Source organism: Staurois parvus, unplaced genomic scaffold (assembly GCF_062004578.1).
Source record: "Staurois parvus isolate SC_StPar_1 unplaced genomic scaffold, SC_StPar_1.0 ptg000068l, whole genome shotgun sequence".
In the NCBI taxonomy this organism is placed as follows: Eukaryota; Metazoa; Chordata; class Amphibia; order Anura; family Ranidae; genus Staurois; species Staurois parvus.
In genome coordinates this window covers 1,814,931-1,833,222 of record NW_028317864.1, presented here as the reverse complement: position 1 = coordinate 1,833,222, position 18,292 = coordinate 1,814,931, and the positions used below count along the sequence as shown (strand labels likewise).

The following is an 18,292-nucleotide window of genomic DNA, read 5'->3' as shown; positions in this document are numbered from 1 at the left end:
CAGGATTGTGGGCAGTGCATATGTAACCAAGATTCTCACCTATATATGGCAAAGGGTTCCAGGATTTCTGTCTGTTATGGAGAAACAAACTCTCTGTTTTTACAATTCAGAGAAAACGAAACTCTGCACTGCAATGGTTGAATGCACATTTTTGTCTATGGTATAGGAGAGGGGTTTCCAAACATTCTAAACAAAGGGCTCATTTACTGACCTTTAGACTTTAGGGGGCTGGCCTGTGGCCCATGGGAGTAGAAAATGGTATCGGTGAAAATAGTGCTCCATCAAAGGTGTTAGTGGGAGAAATAGTTCCACGTCTTCATTGTCAGTGGGCGGAAACGTGACTTATGTCAGTTGAAGAAATAGTGTCCTAAGGTCCAGATAAAGCAAGCAAAGGATCGCATCCGACCCACAGGCCAGCAGTTTGGAGACCACTGGTATAGGAAAAAGCAGTTTTACTTAACTCATCCCCCATCCCACAGGCTCCCTCCAGGCTGTAAGACTAGCTTCTGCAGTCTCTTCTCCCTTACTCTCTGGCAGTTGCATGCCTTCTAACGTCATTAAGAACAATGCAGGGCCCATAGCCCATCTATGGATGTGAGGATGCTGAGGGACAATCCACAAGTGGGAGTGTAGGGAAATAGAGGAGCACCTGATGCTGGGGGATCAGGTAAGTACTGTCTAGACATACACTATATTGCCAAAAGTATTGGGACGCCTGCCTTTACACACACATGAACTTTAATGACATCCAAGTCTTAGTCCGTAGGGTTCAATATTGACTTAGCCCACCCTTTGCAGCTATAACAGCTTCAACTCTCCTGGGAAGGCTGTCCACAAGGTTTAGGAGTGTGTCTATGGGAATGTTTGACAATTCTTCCAGAAGCTCATTTGTGAGGTCAGGCACTGATGTCGGATGAGAAGGCCTGGCTCACAGTCTCCGCTCTAATTCATCTCAAAGGTGTTCTATCAGGTTGAAGTCAGGACTCTGTGCAGGCCAGTCAAGTTCCTCCACCCCCAACTCGCTCATCCATGTCTTTGTGGACCTTGCTTTGTGCACTGGTGTGCAGTCCTGTTGGAACAGGAAGGGGCCATCCCCAAACTGTTCCCACAAGGTTGGGAGCATGAAATTGTCCAAAATGTCTTGGTATGCTGACATCTTAAGAGTTCCCTTCACTGGAACTAAGGGCCAAGCCCAACCCCTGAAAAACAACCCCTCACCAGAAAGGGGATTTAAGTGACTTTGAATGTGGCATGGTTGTTCGTGCCAGATGGGCTGGTCTGAATATTTAAAAAACTGCTGATCTACTGGGATTTTCATGCACGAACATCTCTAGGATTTACAGAGAATGGTCTGAAAAAGAGAAAATATCCAGTGAGCGGCAGTTGTGTGGATGAAAATGCTGTGTTGATGTTAGAGGAGAATGGGCAGACTAATTCGAGATGAACAGAAACTCAAATAACTATTTGTTACAACCCAGATATACAGAACATCATCTCTGAACGCACAACACATCAAACCTTGAAGCAGATGGGCTACAGCAGCAGAAGACCACCCCGAGTGCCCATGTACCCATCTTCTGGTGGCTACTTCCAGCAGGATAATGCACCATGTCAAAAACCTCAAATCATCTCAAACTGTTTTCTTGAACATGACAATGAGTTCACTGTACTCCAATGGCCTCCACAGTCACCAGATCTCCATCCAATGAGCATCTTTGGGGTGTGGGGGAACTGGAGATTCGCATCATGGTTTTGCAACCAACAAATCTGTAGCAACTGCGTGATGCTATCATGTCAATATGGACTAAAATCTCTGAGGAATGTTTCCGACACCTTATTGATTCTATGCCACAAATAATTAAGGCAGTTCTGAAGTCAAAAGGGGGTCCAACCCGGAGCTAGCAAGGTGTACCCAATATAGTGACCAGTGACCGTATGTGAAGTGCTGCATAAATTGACGATGCTATAGAAGTACCTGTAATAAATAAAAAATAAATTTAGCTAATAGGTATCCCGTGAGACAGTGGGAGGGAGAAATACACATCATCCTTGCCTAGGCAAAGAACGAGGAAGTGGGAGCAATATATTTGTTATTGGTAAAAAAGAAACACTCTTAGCATTTTACTAAGGGGGAGAAGGAGGGAGGAGAGTAAGCTAAAATAAAACTGTCCCAAGTCCAGCTTCAAAGACAAATTGTACCAAAGGTACAGCCCAGCACAGTTACTTGTGGTCTGGGAGAGAGTCCTTGGCCCTGTGTAAGTCATTCTGGTTCGCTTCCTTCCTCAGCCTCATGGCGGCTAAACAAATTGTTTAAGGGGAAAGAACTTATCTTGAGTATGTGTTGCTTGAGAAGGGGGGATCCTGTTACTTTGCTATGCATGAAAAAAAAATCACAGGTTCAGTTTAGTATCTCCTCAATCACTCTGTGTTCTAGGCACAGCATTGAGGACACTTAGATGTGACAGCAAAATTGCATTAACAGACGCTTTCCATACTCCGATCCTCTTGTTCACACATGTTGTTTCACACTTAGAGAAGAGAAGGGTATAAAAGCCATGTGTCTTCATTTCATTCATTTATGCAGGCGATTGTATTGGTTTTGGGGGAATTTCAAGTCTGCACAGTACATTATATAATTAAATTTTTTGTTGTTCGGTTTCCATCAGAAAACCATGAAGAACCGTTCTCCGTCCCCCCCACTGCATGTCCATGTGGATGAGAGTACTCCCGTACATGTTCATATTAAAAAGGGAACAAAGTCTGCCTCCAAATTGCAGGTGAGTTGGTTATTTAAAGGAAGTTTGTTGGCGCCTCTGCTGAAGACAGTAGGCTGTGTGTGGATGACATCTGGAACAAGCACCCGGCAGCACTTCCAAGAGGCTCTGTGGGAGTATGAAAGAGGACAGAAAGGCACTTCTGTATCTGCAGTATTCCACTGTTTTTTTATTTATAAACGGTTAAAAACACTTACAGGATAATGGTGATCAATAAGCTCACCAGTGAAGTCTATGTGGGACTCCTGTCACTGTGGATCCTCTCTCATAGTGATGTGCCGACCAGCGGCTGTAGGGGGAGCAAAGAACACAGGTCCAACATGGCCACCGCTTTTCCGAATTGCCTGGCGGAACACACGCTTATATAATCACATAGTTAGGTTGAAAAAAGTCCATCTAGTTATAGAAAACCACTATTACAGAATTGGTGTTCCCACTGAATCATCTGTGTATCTGGATCATCAGTTGATCCAGAGGAAGGCAAAAAACCCAAATAAAGCGTGATCCAATTTGCTCTAGTGGTAGAAGAAAATTCCTTCCTGATCCCCCAAGAGGCAATCGGATATTCCCTGGATCAACCGTCTCTGGTGTTTATTACCTATAAGTGTTAGTATCCAGTTATATTTTGTGTATTTAGGAATGCATTCAGCTCTTTAAACAATCTACTGGCCATAACTAGTTCTTGAGGGAGTCTAGTCCACATTTTCACAGCTCTTACTGTGAAGAAGCTTGTTGTTGTGCCCCATCACCATGCCTTCCACCAGACCAATAGGAGTGTGTGAAAGGTGGCTGACAAGTGCTTAAAGTTGTTATAAATGCTGAATGCATGAAGGTAAAAACACTTCAGTGTTCAGCTTCCCACCCATCCCCTGTAATACATATCTTGGTCCGTTCATGATCCAGCGCTGTGATCGAGAGTAAAGGCTCTCCCGGGTCTCTCTATCCTCACTGGCTGAGACACAGCAGTGGGAGTCATTGTCCCCTGCTGCTGTCAATTGAGGAGCAGCCAATGAGGAGGGAATGGGGGGGTGGGACCGAGCCACACTCTGTGTGTTCATTCAGCAGGGGGGAGGGGCCAGGAGCACCGAAGGGAGACCCAAGAAGAGAAGGATCAGGGCTTCTGTGTGCAATACCTTTACACAAAGCAGGTAAGTATAACATGCTTGTTATTAAAAAAATATAAAATGTGTGTGTGTACCTTTAATATCACTTTAAAGATTTGCCTGAAAGGAACTGTGCAGCCTTTACCATGGGGGTGCCAGTCATCAGTGAAGAAATGTAAGTAGCCTGCAGATGACTCTCCCTGATTCCATGTATAACTGAAATATCACCTTTGGATGGACAGTTCCTTTTAGTTTTGAACATTGTGCAATGAAAGGTTTCTTCCTCTGTTTCAGCTGAGCACCCCTTTTTGTAAACCATTTCACTTCAGAACAATAAAGTGTAGACGTCTGTACTTACATTGTAAAGATGCAGATGAATCTGACCTAACAAATTCATTGGCTTATGTGTCTGACTAGAAAGGGCCCAGAAGCAAAGTGAAAAGCGATCTTGGGAATCTTCGGCGGAGCGTTAAGGTGAAGACTAGGGTGCCATGGATTCCTCCAGGAAAAACCTCTGTGCGGGATGCTGGATTCAAATGGGAGGTAAGTGGTCCTTTCACCCAGGGATAGAATATTTACAATGATGTTTAAAGTGGTCATAAAGGCTAAATTTTTTCTTTCCTAAAATAAAAAAGAAGTAATACTTACCTGCTCTGTGCAATGGTATTGTGCAGAATGGCCCCTTACCTCCTCTTCTGGGGACCCGCCAGTGCTGTCCAATCATCCTCTTTTGCTAGTACCCCATAGAAAACTGGCTGCTACGGAGGCACTCGTGAAGGCACGCTCTTGAGCTGGGCTGTGTGCATCCGTAGACACACACACAGCACTGGTCAGCCCTGACAGCAGCAGGAGCCAATGACTTATACTGCTGCCTCTGTGTCCTGTGAGAAGAGGATGAGAGGAATGTGCCAGAAGACAGGCTCAGCGCTGGATTGAGAAAGGTGGGGGGAGCAATATAACTACAGGGACATTTTTTACCCTAATGTAGGGAATGCAATAAGGTAAAAAAAAAGTCTTGACTTTAGAACCAGAAACTAATCTATTGTTGTGGAGATAAGAGGGGGAAGTGGCCTGTAGTCCTGTCCCAGGGTAACAACACCACTCCTCCATAAAATACTGTACAGTGAATAAGCAATATTAGTATGGGTGTGTTACTGGCAGGATCACCAAATGAAAAGAAAGGGAAAAAAAGCCTGCAAGGAAACACTAGTGCAGCCATCACATGTAAGGGCTGGTAAGCTGCAATATATTTTATTTGTATTCTTGAGTTTAGATGCTATTTAAAAGACAGATGCAGGGGAATAAAAAGGCTTATCCTTGGCTCCCTAATCTAACCTGGAACCCCCCCCCCCCCCCCAAGTACTTACTTACCACGTCATGACGGCGATGGCTGTTTACTTCTTTGAGCCCAAAATCATTTTTGGCACTGTTTCGGCTTGGGCAAGAACTCCCCAAAGATTTGAATAAGACTTTGCTTCTAACATCTCTAGTATTACGTTCTGCCTCATTCATGTTACTGCACAAGAGTGAAGATTTCAGATCCAAGGATATAGTCATTTTATGTAGTTACATATGTTATAAGGTGGAAAATTATACTGGTCCATCCAGTTAGACCTGTGTGTGATTTTTATTCACTAACAATTCCCATAGCTCTGTATATTCTGCTCCTGAGGAACACTGCAAAAAGTTTTTTTGACGTTGTCAGCACTCTTCCTGGTGAAAGGAGATTCACAGTTTACTGCTTGAACAGTATAGAACTGTTTATCATTATATTATTATACAGGATTTATATAGTGCCAGTAGTTTATATCAGGGGCCGACTGACAACTCATGGGGCCCCCGGGCAATAGGGGATCATGGGCCCCTGTGTCCTTGCCCAAACTCAAAAAAGCCTATGAAAAAGGTACCAGGGGCATCTCATGGGGCCCCCTACTGACCCCGGGCCCTCGGGCAGTGCCCGAGTTTCCAAATGGTCAGTCCACCCCTGGTTTATATATAGCCAATAGCGACAATACAGCAACAATACAGTTCAATACAAGAGGGATAGGAGGGCCCTGCTCTTTGGAGCTTACGCAATCTAACCTCAGGATACGTTTCTTCTTCAGAAAGAATGCCTTTCTTCTAACCTCAAATTGTGGCTGCATGTCCTCTTTAGGGATTTTATAGACTAACACAAAGTGGCACATAATTGTGAAATGGAAGGAAATTGAGAAATGGTTTTCAAAATTTTTTACAAATATCTGAAAAGTGTGGCGTGCATTTGTATTCAGCCCCCCTTTACTCTGATACCCCTAACTAAAATCTAGTGGGACCAATTGCCTTCCGAAGTCACCTAATTAGTAAATAGAGTCCACCTGTGTGTCATTTAATCTCAGTATAAATACAGCTGTTCTGTGAAGCCCTCAGAGGTTTGTTAGAGAACATTAGTGAACAAACAGCATGAAGGCCAAGGAACACACCAGACAGGTCAGGGATAAAGTTGTGGATAAGTTTAAAGCAGGGTTAGGTTATAAAAAAAAATATCCCAAGCTTTGAACATCCCACAGAGCACTGTTCAATCCATCATTCAAACATGGAAAGTGTATGGCATAACCACAAACCTACCAAGACATGGCCGTCGACCTAAACTGACAGGTCGGGCAAGGAGAGCATTAATCAGAGAAGCAGCCAAGAGGCCCATGGGAACTCTGGAGGAGCTGCAGAGATCCACAGCTCAGGTGGGAGTATCTGTCCACAGGACAACTATTAGTCATGCACTCCACAAATCTGTCCTTTATGGAAGAGTGGCAAGAAGAAACCCATTGTTGAAAGAAAGCCATAAGAAGTCCCGTTTGAAAACCATTTATCATTTTCCTTCCACTTCACAATTATGTGCCACTTTCTTTTGGTCAATCACATAAAATCCCAATAAACTACATTTTACGTTTTTGGTTGTAACACGACAAAATGTGGAAAATTTCAAGGGGTATGAATACTTTTTCAAGGCACTGTAAAAATACTCCCAAGACCCTATCCTATTGATTCTCTCGGGGTAGCCTGGCGGCACCCAAGGGCATAAATACATTTTTCAATATTGAACCTCATATGCCCTGTAGCTGCCCAGCCCCCTATTTTATCAGGTTCTTCCTGTAATGATGATACATCCTGTGCCAAAGTTATTTCCCGGCATATTTTGGCTTCATCAGCAAACACTGCAATCAAGCTCTTGATTCTAACCTCTATATCATAAATAAATAAATACAATGGCCCCAAGACAGAACCCTGCGGCTTACAAATTCAGACCATTCAGAGAATGAGTAATTTATCACTTCTCTCTGGACCTATTTATGTAACCAGAGTACTATCCATCCACATATAATTTCATCAGCTCTAACACCTTATTTTATAGAATAAACATTTATGAGGATAATCAAATATACAGTTTTAAATGCCTTCGCAAAATCTAAATAAACTACTGTTTGTCCACTGGGCTTCTAGCATCCAGTTCTTCACTTACTTCCTCAAGGAATGATAACCGGTTGGTCTGACATGATGCTGGGTGTCTTCCAGCCAAGAAAAGCTGTGGGATCATTCTGTCTTGCTGCAACTTCTACTACAGTGCGAGAAGGTCCCAGTGTACAATGAAATTAGAGTAAGCAATTTCAGTACAGGAGAGGAGTCTGGAGTTCAGCTTTTAAGGCTACGTTTACTATTAACCACTTGCCTACTGGGCTCTTTCACCCCCTTCCTGCCCAGGCCGATTTTCAGCTTTCCGTGCTGTCGCACTTTGAATGACAATTACTCGGTCATGCAACACTGTACCCATATGAAATTTTTATAATTGTTTTGAGACAGAGCTTTGTTTTGGTGGTATTTAATCACCACTGGGGTTTTTATTTTTTGATAAACAAATCAAAAACTGAAAATTTTGAAAAAAAAAGTTTTTTTTTTAGTTTATGTTATAAAATTTTGTAAATTAGTAATTTCTCTCCTTCATTGATGTGTGCTAATAAGGCTGCAGTGATGAGACACTGGTAGGTGGCACTGATGGCGATTGACAGGCATCACTGGTGGGCATTCACAGACATCACTGATGGGCACTGAAAGGCAGAACTCATATATGGCACTGATAGGCAGCACAGACTGGCACTGATAGGCGGCCCTGATAGGTGGTACTGATTGGCAGCACTCATAGGCGGCACTGATAGTTGGCACTCAAAGGCAGCTTAGATGGGCACTGAAAGGTGGCATTGATGGGCACTGACAGGTGGCACTGATGGGGCTACACTGATCATCAGTTCCCTGATGATTAGTGTAGATGTCCCCTCTGAGGAATGCCAATTACCGGCTCTCCTCTCCTAACGAGCTGTCAGCGTGACAGCTCGTGAGGAGCAAAATGCCGATAACCGGCATTTCCTTATTTACATGTGATCAACTGTGATTGGACACAGCTGATCACGTGGCACAGCCGAAGTCATCAGCTCTTTCCACTGATTGGTGATCCCCTGTGTCCCAGGGACACAGCGCACCACCAATCGCCGCATTGCACACCCTCTGGGGCGCGCACGCGCGTTTACAGTGGGTGGACATCACATGATGTCCTCCCAGAAGGAGAGAACCACGTTACGGCTGTCATTTCCTTATATTGGGGGAGGGAGGCGGTTAAGTAAAAAAATTAATAAATGCACAAATTTTTGCATTTATTATTTTTTCCCCACAAAGTATTGCACGCATGATCAGTGGATTGCGGGTGTAATGTCAGGCACCTGCACACTCTCCCTCCAGCTTTCTGTCCATACCTCTGTTTGGACTTTTAGATACAAAATTTTGAGGAAGTGTGAATGAACTCTGAGCACACTGAGCAGTGCACTTGTAGGCCATTGAGAACTACAAGCTGTCTGCTGCGGTGGAAGATGGGACTTGTAGTTTATTCATTGATCCCTGTGTATGAATAACGTGGCTGTGTGGCAAAAGCCTCATGCAACAATGCCAATTTTAAATGTGACAGAGGCTGGAGGAGAGAAACCCCTGCCCGCTGTCATCGGTTGGGGGAGGCTTTATTTACATTTTTCAATATCCTTTATAATCTAAAACAAGTTCTTAATTTCTCTACTAGGGTTCAACCCATCGCTTGGAGATAACCCCTCCTGATATGGAAAAGATGATGTCAGCATTGCGCATGAGTGACCTGTCCACAGATGAGGAAGAGGTTTTGCGCAGCAAGATCAACTCCTACGAAAAGAAGATCGACAGTTTGATGTGTGAAGTTGGGACGCTGAAGAACGAGGTGAGAGGACTGGCTAGTTCTCTGTCTATTGCAGCAGAGACGGAAGTAAAGATGGATGGGGGATAAACTTGTCTACTTACCCCCAGGTGGAGCTAAAGAAAAGGGACAACTCCATTGAGCGATATGAAGCACAGTTGGAAGCCTCCAAGCGATTGTTGAACGCCAAGAGTGAAGTACTCCATGAGGTATCACAGGAACTGGTTGAGACAGAGAATGAAAACACTCGTCTGAAGAGAAGCATTGACCGCATCAAGGAAGAAACAGACTTTAGTTTGTAGGTGTCCACATTGTTAGGTGATCTTCAGTAGTATGATAAAAGTCAGCTTATTCCAGACAAAGGCACTTCTGACCCATGTGAAATGGCTGTGCTACTTGGACTATTCCCTAATTCTCCTTTTTTTTGTACAAGTGTTTTGGTGAATAGAAATTCTCACAGTATTTGAGAAGAGCCGGCACAGAGCTGGGTTGAGGTAGTCATATGTATTACGGAGGAGCACTGGTAACACTGATTTCTTGGTAGCAATATTGGTGACCACTGGTTGCTGCATCCAGCTCCTTTTCCTTTCGGGACTGGTAACAGACACAAATTCTGACACATCTGTTGTTATACTATTGAAAACACCTAAAGCCCAACTCTAGCAGTTCTATATACACTGTGCTGGATCCTCTTCTCCTCCACATTGAATACACTGTGAACATAGCGTATGGCTCTTGAATCATGATGGCTGCACATTTTTTCCCAGAACTTCCTGATATGGAAACCTAGATTTGGTTTTGTGGAGTCAAATCCTCCAGGAGAATAATGCTTCTGAGCCATTATGGACTCCTTGCCACAATTCCCTGTTCGTGTATGCATACAGTTGCAAGAAAAAGTATGTGAACCCCTTGGGATTATGTGGAGTTTTGTATGAATTGGGCATAAAATGTGCTCTGAACATCATCTAAGTCACAACAATAGAAGAACACAGTCTGCTGAACATAATACTACACAAACATTAGATGTTGCCATGGTTTAATTGCACATGACTTGTAAACATTCACAGTGCAGGGAGGAAAAAGTATGTGAACCTTTGGACTTAATAACTGATTGACCCTCCTTTGGCAGCAATAACCTCAACCAAACGTTTCCTGTAGTTGCAGATCAGACCTGCACAACGATCTGGAGTAATTTTGGACCACTCCTCTTCACAAAACTGTTTCAGTGTAGCAATATTCTTGGGATGTCTGGTGTGAATCGCTCTCTTAAGGTCATGCCACAGCATTTCAATCGGGTTGAGGTCAGGACTCTGACTGGGCCACTCCAGAAGGCGTATTCTGTGCTGTTGCAGCCATTGTTTTGTTGAATTACTTGTATGCTTTGGGTCATTGTCCTGTTGCATCACCCATCCTCTGCAGAGCTTCAGTTGGCGGACAGATGGTCGTACGTTTTCCTGCAAAATGTCTTGATAAACTCTGGAATTCATTTTCCCATCAATGACAACAATCCGTCCAGGCCCTGAGGCAGCAAAGCAGCCCCAAACTATGATACTCCCTCCGCCATGTTTTACAGTGGGGATGAGGTTTTGATGTTGGTGTGCTGTGCCTTTTTTTCTCCGCACATAGTGTTGTGTGTTCTTCCCAAACAACTCAATCTTGGTTTCATCTGTCCACAGTATATTTTGCCAGTAGTGCTGTGGAACATCCAGGTGCTCTTTTGCAAATTTCAAACGTGCTGCAATATTCTTTTTGGACAGCAATGGCTTCCTCCGTGGTGTCCTCCCATGTACTCCATTCTTGTTTAATGTTTTCCTTATTGTAGATGTGTCAACAAAAATGTTAGCATGTGCCAGAGATTTCTGTAGGTCTTTAGCTGACACTCTGGGATTCTTCTTTACCTCATGCAGCATTCTGCGCTGTGCTCTTGCAGTCATTTTTACAGGACGACCACGCCTAGGGAGAGTAGCAACAGTGCTAAACTTTCTCCATTTGTAGACAGTCTGTCTTACCGTGGACACATGAACATCAAGGCTTTTGGAGATACTTTTGTAACCCTTTCCAGCTTTATGCAAGTCAACAATTCTTGATCGTAGGTCTTCTGAGAGCTCTTTTCTGCGAGGCATGGTTCACATCAGACAGTGCTTCTTGAAACCAGTAAACCCAAAACAGGTGTGTGTTTTTTAAGGGCAGGACAGCTGTCAGCAACACATCCAATATCATCACACTGATTGGAGTCAAGGTTGGCTCACTCCTGGCTCCAATTAGCTCTGGGAAAAGTCATTAAGCTAGGGCCTCACATACTTTTTCCTCCCTGCACTGTGAATGTTTACATGTTATGTGCAATTAAACCATGGCAACATCTAGTGTTTGTGTAGTATTATGTTCAGCAGACTGTGTTCTTCTATTGTTGTGACTTAGATGATGTTCAGAGCACATTTTATGCCCAATTCATGCAAAACTCCACGTAATCCCAAGGGGTTCACATACTTTTTCTTGCAACTGTAGGGGCCTTCCTATAGAGAAAGCATATGAGTGTTCAGTCAATTACATTTTTGTTAAGTCAAGATTTAAGCTCATTTTTTTATTTAACATCATTTATGCAAAACATGTAAAATAATGTTTTAATACAGAATGTTTCCATGACACTTTTGTTAGAAAGCCCATCATTGCCAGCACACTTGTTGACAGCTTGTGAATAACTAAAGCTGGGTACCAGCGGGCTGAGCATGCTATTGTATTCAGCAGTCAGAACAGACTGATCAGCACTGCAGCAGTCAGAACAGACTGATCAGCACTGCAGCAGTCAGAACAGACTGATCAGCACTGCAGCAGTCAGAATAGACTGATCAGCACTGCAGCAGTCAGAATAGACTGATCAGCACTGCAGCAGTCAGAACAGACTGATCAGCACTGCAGCAGTCAGAACAGACTGATCAGCACTGCAGCAGTCAGAACAGACTGATCAGCACTGCAGCAGTCAGAACAGACTGATCAGCACTGCAGCAGTCAGAACAGACTGATCAGCACTGCAGCAGTCAGAACAGACTGATCAGCACTGCAGCAGTCAGAACAGACTGATCAGCACTGCAGCAGTCAGAACAGACTGATCAGCACTGCAGCAGTCAGAACAGACTGATCAGCACTGCAGCAGTCAGAACAGACTGATCAGCACTGCAGCAGTCAGAACAGACTGATCAGCACTGCAGCAGTCAGAATAGACTGATCAGCACTGCAGCAGTCAGAATAGACTGCTCCAAGCAGCTGATCGAATAAGGTTTTCCAGTGGGACGGTTCAACAGAAGCTGGTCTAACAAGCTACTTCTGTCGAACAGAGAGGGCTACACACAGATCAAAATTCATCTGGTGCCTGCTGAAATAGGCGCATTTCAATCTGTGTGTTTGACCGAGGGTTTGACTCTGCTTTTTGTCCTTGCCCTGATTTATTCTGATAGTATATTCTATAGTATGTATAATCTGCTCTCTTCAGCTATTCAAGTTTATTTTAACTGTAGACACAGTCCCTGCTGTCAGAATTCAATAGTGGGAGAGATCCCTGCATCCACATTGTGTAGATGCAAGGTTTTTTTTAGTTTTTTTTTTTTTTTTGTACATTCAGCCTGCTGCTGTAATATGTATACCCAGCTTTACTCTCTCTACTAAAAAGCAAAAATAATAGTAAGTTGGCTTTGCGTACACATGAATAGATATCCTGCCTTTCTACTTTGTCCAGAAATAGACCACCTTTACAGTTGACTAGATAACTAGTTATTGTATAATTGAATATACATTGACTTTAAGGAGGCAAAAACAGCTGCTGCAGCAAGAAAAGTCTCATCTGCTTGCCAAGCTGGTGGAAGCAGAGATGGATGGGGCAGAAGCAGCAAGACAAGTGAACCTGCTTCGGGACACCATCACTCAGATGAAGCAGGTCAGTGACTTGCATAGTAGTAGACCAGAGTTTAGCTATTTTGTCTGATGGCTTCATCTGTGATCATCTCTGTCTTTTGCAGGAGAAGAGACTGAACACCACAGACATGAACATCCTCACCCGACAGAAGGAAGTATTATTGGAAAAGCTGAACACGTTCGAAGAGACCAACAGAACCCTGAGGATTCTTCTCAGGGAGCAGCACAGCCGAGAGGTGAGGTCTAACCTGATTAATGGAAACCTGTGGAGGGAAACATACCCTGGTTCACATTGCTGGCTTCTGAAAATGATAGTTGTCTACCTGTCAAGCAGATCTGGCTGCATACTTGTTTTAAGTCAGTGACTCACAAATTATTGAATCCAAAGGATCCGCATCACAGCCAGGCACCTAACATTTTCAAAGGAGGTCAGCAATGGACAACCACATATTTCTCACATTTTTCTCATTACCCATTTAATCATAATTTATTAAATAATTACAGCACAATAATGTATAGCAGGCCTAATATATACTTAGACTATGCTCTTTTATTTGATAATAGATGTTGCTATAATTCTAGGAACATGTAGGGATTCTGTAGCAAAAACTGAAAAATTCAACTGGCTCTGCTACACAGTGTTACATTGTATAATGCTGTAGTGTTCTGAAATAGAAGCCCAGAATGGACAATTTATGTAATTTGATGATTTGTTCACTTTCCATGGTTGTGTTATCATTGTGTGAAGCAGTACAAGCAGAACATAAACTCATTGACTGTCAGGTGTAGTGCTAAAAGGGACGCTAATGGGTGAAGAACATAACTCTCGCTATAACTTGTATTACCTAGCATTGTATACAGAGTGATTTTTATATTTTAGCGTCCTGGCGCTCTTAAAGCAGAACTCAAGGCAATGGCAAGCCAAATACATGGCTGATATACTGTATGTGACCTGTTTTTTACCTGTCAAAATATTTGTAATGGCTTGTGTAAACGGCAGTTTAACATCAGTTTAAGATGCTTATGAGATCATTCAGAATTCACTGACAGATGCATCTGATCTGCAGTTGACCTCTTTCTGACCTGCTATTCACCTACGTCAAGCAGGTTTTGTATTCCCATACACTTGCATGAGAAGGCAAAACCTGTTCCAAGGGGGGCAAAAAGCCTGTTGGCACAGGCCCCAAATGTGGCTAGTCTGTAATATAATCTTGCATCACATTCCCAAGAACATAAGCAGGTCAGTGAACTCCGTTGTCTTCACTGCATTCAAGTAGTACAGCTTGGTCACCAGTTCACCCTAGCCTGTCAATTGGGCAATAAAGGAGTCATCACTCTACTGTCCACTCCTGCCAGCAAGTTCCCAGTGTTAGCTATTCAGTCTTTACTGCATTGCATAATTTTGATACTCTAAAATTTCTGCCCGTACCTCTGCCAGTCTGTTTCCTGTTATGCAGAATGATACAGGAAACTAAAGTAATGGCAGATTCAGATACCAGTATAAACAGTATATATAAAATACACTTGCAGTTCAATTCTAAGCAGGGAAATAACCATCAATGTAGCTATGTGTTCACTGGGAAATCAGTAAGTGTTTTTTCCATTCCATCTACTGTGACTGAATTTGTCTTTATATCACTTTATATTACTTCCTAATCGTCTGCTCAGTAGCCTGGGTCAGGTAGTGTCCCAATTAGTAGCCAATTAGTGATGAGTTTGGCCACCTAAGGCTATTCTTTATTGCAACTTGGATAAGTAACCGAGACAATGGAGAGGATTGTTCAATATGATTCCATGGTTTCCTTTTATTTTACAGACAGAAACCCACCGGCTGTTGGAGCAGAAAGAGCTATTCCTGAAGAAGCTGTCTGATGCTGACACAGAGAGAGCTGTATGTGTGATGTGATGAACAGCGGTATTGATTTATAACCTAAATCATTTTCCATCTCCTATATTTTGGGCCCGCACTCAACTATCTGCCTTTACCGAGACCTGGAACTGCACTTCCAGCTGTCACCTGCTGGTAATGTCTGGTACTGTGGCTGCTCCAGTTTGATTATTTGAAGGAAAACTGCTCTGAAACTATACAGTATACTGGATGTCATTGCTAAACTCTCCTTTTGAACACTCTGGTTGCTGGCTGTTTTGATGATCCAGTAGCCTCAATGGCTTGAGTCGCTGACCTGGAAGTATGCAGATCAGTTCTGACTTTTCTCAGGTTTCATTATCCGCATAATTGTTCCAGGTAAGTGACTCAAAGTATGAGTTGATGGCCAAGCAACTAGCATTTTCAGAAGGAGGCCAGCAGTGGCAGAATCTGTATTTCCCTCAGTATAGATTCCCTGTGGTAGATATTTAAAAGTGCCATGTTTGGGGTCTTGAATGGTCACCAGCTAAATGCGGAACTCCAGACTAACAACTAAATTCATGATTTAAATATGTATTGAGTGTGAAACGTTTTAGCTTTCTATTGATTTTGTAATTCAGCCAGTCCTGTAGTTCACACACCTCTGCAACAATGAAAAGCTACTATGCTATTCACTCATCACTGTTTAAGCTACCTTACTGTGGAATGCATTGAAATGCAGGTCCTCCTGCAGCTGGTCTTTCCCCATTACTGCCTTGTTCTGCACTCTGTGGAGGCAGCCATCTTGGTTGAAGCAGGGCTTTGGATGAACAGTGAGAAGCACTGTTGTGACCTCACCAAATCTCACTCCAAGTTTCCTGAGACTAGCAGTAAGAGGCGACAGTCCGATGTATCTATAAGGCTGTAGCCCCTCCAGGAAGTGCTCTGCTGTTTTTTAGAAGCAATTCCAGACAAGAATTTTTTCTTTGGTGTACCTTTTAAGGCACAATTACATTTCCAGATGTTTCCTATATCATAGTAAATCTTCACTTTTGAGTTCAGGTTCACTTTAATAAGGCAGCACAAAGGACAATGATGATGTGCAAAAGGCATGAACTTGAAGAGTCAGATCTCTTCTTTTCACAAATTAGTGCCTATTTGCTGTCCATTATGGACTATGGTCTATTATGCCAACTCTGGGAAATTGTATTTTTTATTTAAAAAGATGTTTTTAGCCACTGGTTGTCATTGGGGACATACTGTGAAGGTCAAACAAAAAAACAAAAATACATCTGTATGATTCCCAAAGCAATTATAAAACTGCAGGCGTCACTTTGTGTTCCCACAAAGGTAAAGTCAGTGCATAGATTAGAAAAGGATACCATGCTATAGATAAACTTAAAGTGTTACTAAACCCTCCACATTGTGTAAAAAGGATGTTTGATCCTGTCTTCTCTGATCCTCCCCTTCTACTGTCCCTAATATATCTCCTGATAGAACAGAGACTCTGGGGCAAGCTGCACAAGCTCAGTTTGGTGTGTATTGCTAGAGTTTTTTTTGTTTTTTTTTTCTTGGGAGAGTGTATGTGATCAGCACAGGGCCAATCAGCACTGTCCAGGTGTCCTGTAGCCTCATAGGGGAGAATGAAAACTCCTCCTACAAGCTTAACCAGTGCTCTGCTGGACTCTGATAGAAGTAACAAGACTGCTTTAACTGCTGATGAGAAAAAGGTATTTAGCAGTTTTATATTTACTAAAATAATTACATTTCCATGTTGTGTGTACTGTGGGAGACCAGATATAGTGAATGCAGTCCATAGACACAGATGGCTGGGCTTTGTCCCGCCCCCTGCTCCCTCATCATAGGATTTGATTAACAGCAGCAGGAGCCAATGGCTCCCACTGCCTTCAGTCTGTCCTGTGAGGAGGGAGACAGCGGAGAGATACGCTGCTTTCATGCACATTGCTGGATCGAGATCGGGCTCAGGTAAGTATGCTTTAATAAATGTGCAAACCAGGGACGGACTGACCATTCGAGCACTAGGGCACTGCCCGAGGGCCCCGGGTCGGTAGGGGGCCCCATGAGATGCCCCTGGTACCTTTCATTAGCTTTTTCATAGTCTTTTTGGGTATGGGCAAGAACACAGGGGTCCCATGATCCCCTATTGCCCGGGGGCCCCATGAGTTGTCAGTCCGCCCCTGGTGCAAACTCATTCTCTAATCTATAAACATGAAGTGCATAAAGTACTTAATGTGCAAACTCATTAACTAATAAATGTAAAACACATAAAGTGCATTTGATCATAGATGAATAAAAAGCGCGATCTAACCAAAAATAAATACCATATAGCTTATCAAAACACATGAATAAAATGAACACATACAGTCAGGTCCATAAACATCGACACAATTCTAACATTTTTGGCTCTATACACCACCACAATGCATTTGAAATGAAACAAACAAGATGTGCTTTAACTTCAGACAGTCAGCTTTAATTTGAGGGTATTTACATCCAAATCAGGTGAACGGTGTAGGAATTACAACAATTTGCATATGTGCCTCCCACTTGCTAAGGGACCAAAAGTAATGGGACAGAATAATAATCATAAATCTAAATTTCACTTTTTAATACTTGGTTGCATATCCTTTGCAGTCAATTACAGCCTGAAGTCTGGAACGCATAGACATCACCAGACGCTGGGTTTCATCCCTGGTGATGCTCTGCCAGGCCTCTACTGCAACTGTCTTCAGTTCCTGCTTGTTCGTGGGGCATTTTCCTTTCAGTTTTGTCTTCAGCAAGTGAAATGCATGCTCAATCGGATTCAGGTCAGGTGATTGACTTGGCCATTGCAGAACATTCCACTTCTTTCCCTTAAACTCTTTGGTTGCTTTTGCAGTCTGCTTTGGGTCATTGTCCATCTGCACTGTGAAGCGTCCAATGAGTTGTGAAGCATTTGGCTGAATATGAGCAGATAATATTGCCCGAAACACTTCAGAATTCATCGTGCTGCTTTTGTCAGCAGTCACATCAATAAATACAAGAGAACCAGTTCCATTGGCAGCCATACATGCCCACGCCATGACACTACCACCACCATGCTTCACTGATGAGGTGGTATGCTTAGGATCATGAGCAGATCCTTTCCTTCTCCATACTCTTCTCTTCCCATCACTCTGGTACAAGTTGATCTCGGTCTCATCTGTCCATAGGATGTTGTTCCAGAACTGTGAAGGCTTTTTTAGATGTCGTTTGGCAAACTCTAATCTGGCCTTCCGGTTTTTGAGGCTCACCAATGGTTTACATCTTGTGGTGAACCCTCTATATTCACTCTGGTGAAGTCTTCTCTTGATTGTTGACTTTGACACACATACACCTACCTCCTGGAGAGTGTTCTTGATCTGGCCAACTGTTGTGAAGG

The 18,292-nt window shown here is 43.1% G+C and overlaps 1 protein-coding gene across 2 annotated transcripts in view; it reads left to right on the top strand.

The window, feature by feature from the left end:
* The first annotated feature begins 2,634 nt into the window (after positions 1 to 2,634).
* ODF2 (outer dense fiber of sperm tails 2) overlaps positions 2,635 to 18,292 on the top strand; it is a 53,457-nt gene continuing 37,799 nt past the window's right edge. For both annotated transcript variants that reach the window (XM_089669019.1, XM_089669018.1), the window contains exons 1-7: positions 2,635 to 2,777; positions 4,295 to 4,420; positions 8,973 to 9,143; positions 9,230 to 9,417; positions 12,918 to 13,047; positions 13,130 to 13,261; positions 14,842 to 14,916. In XM_089669019.1, coding sequence (XP_089525145.1) covers positions 2,673 to 2,777; positions 4,295 to 4,420; positions 8,973 to 9,143; positions 9,230 to 9,417; positions 12,918 to 13,047; positions 13,130 to 13,261; positions 14,842 to 14,916 — 927 coding nt within the window. In that variant the 5' untranslated portion in view covers positions 2,635 to 2,672. The remainder of the gene's footprint in view (positions 2,778 to 4,294; positions 4,421 to 8,972; positions 9,144 to 9,229; positions 9,418 to 12,917; positions 13,048 to 13,129; positions 13,262 to 14,841; positions 14,917 to 18,292) is intronic.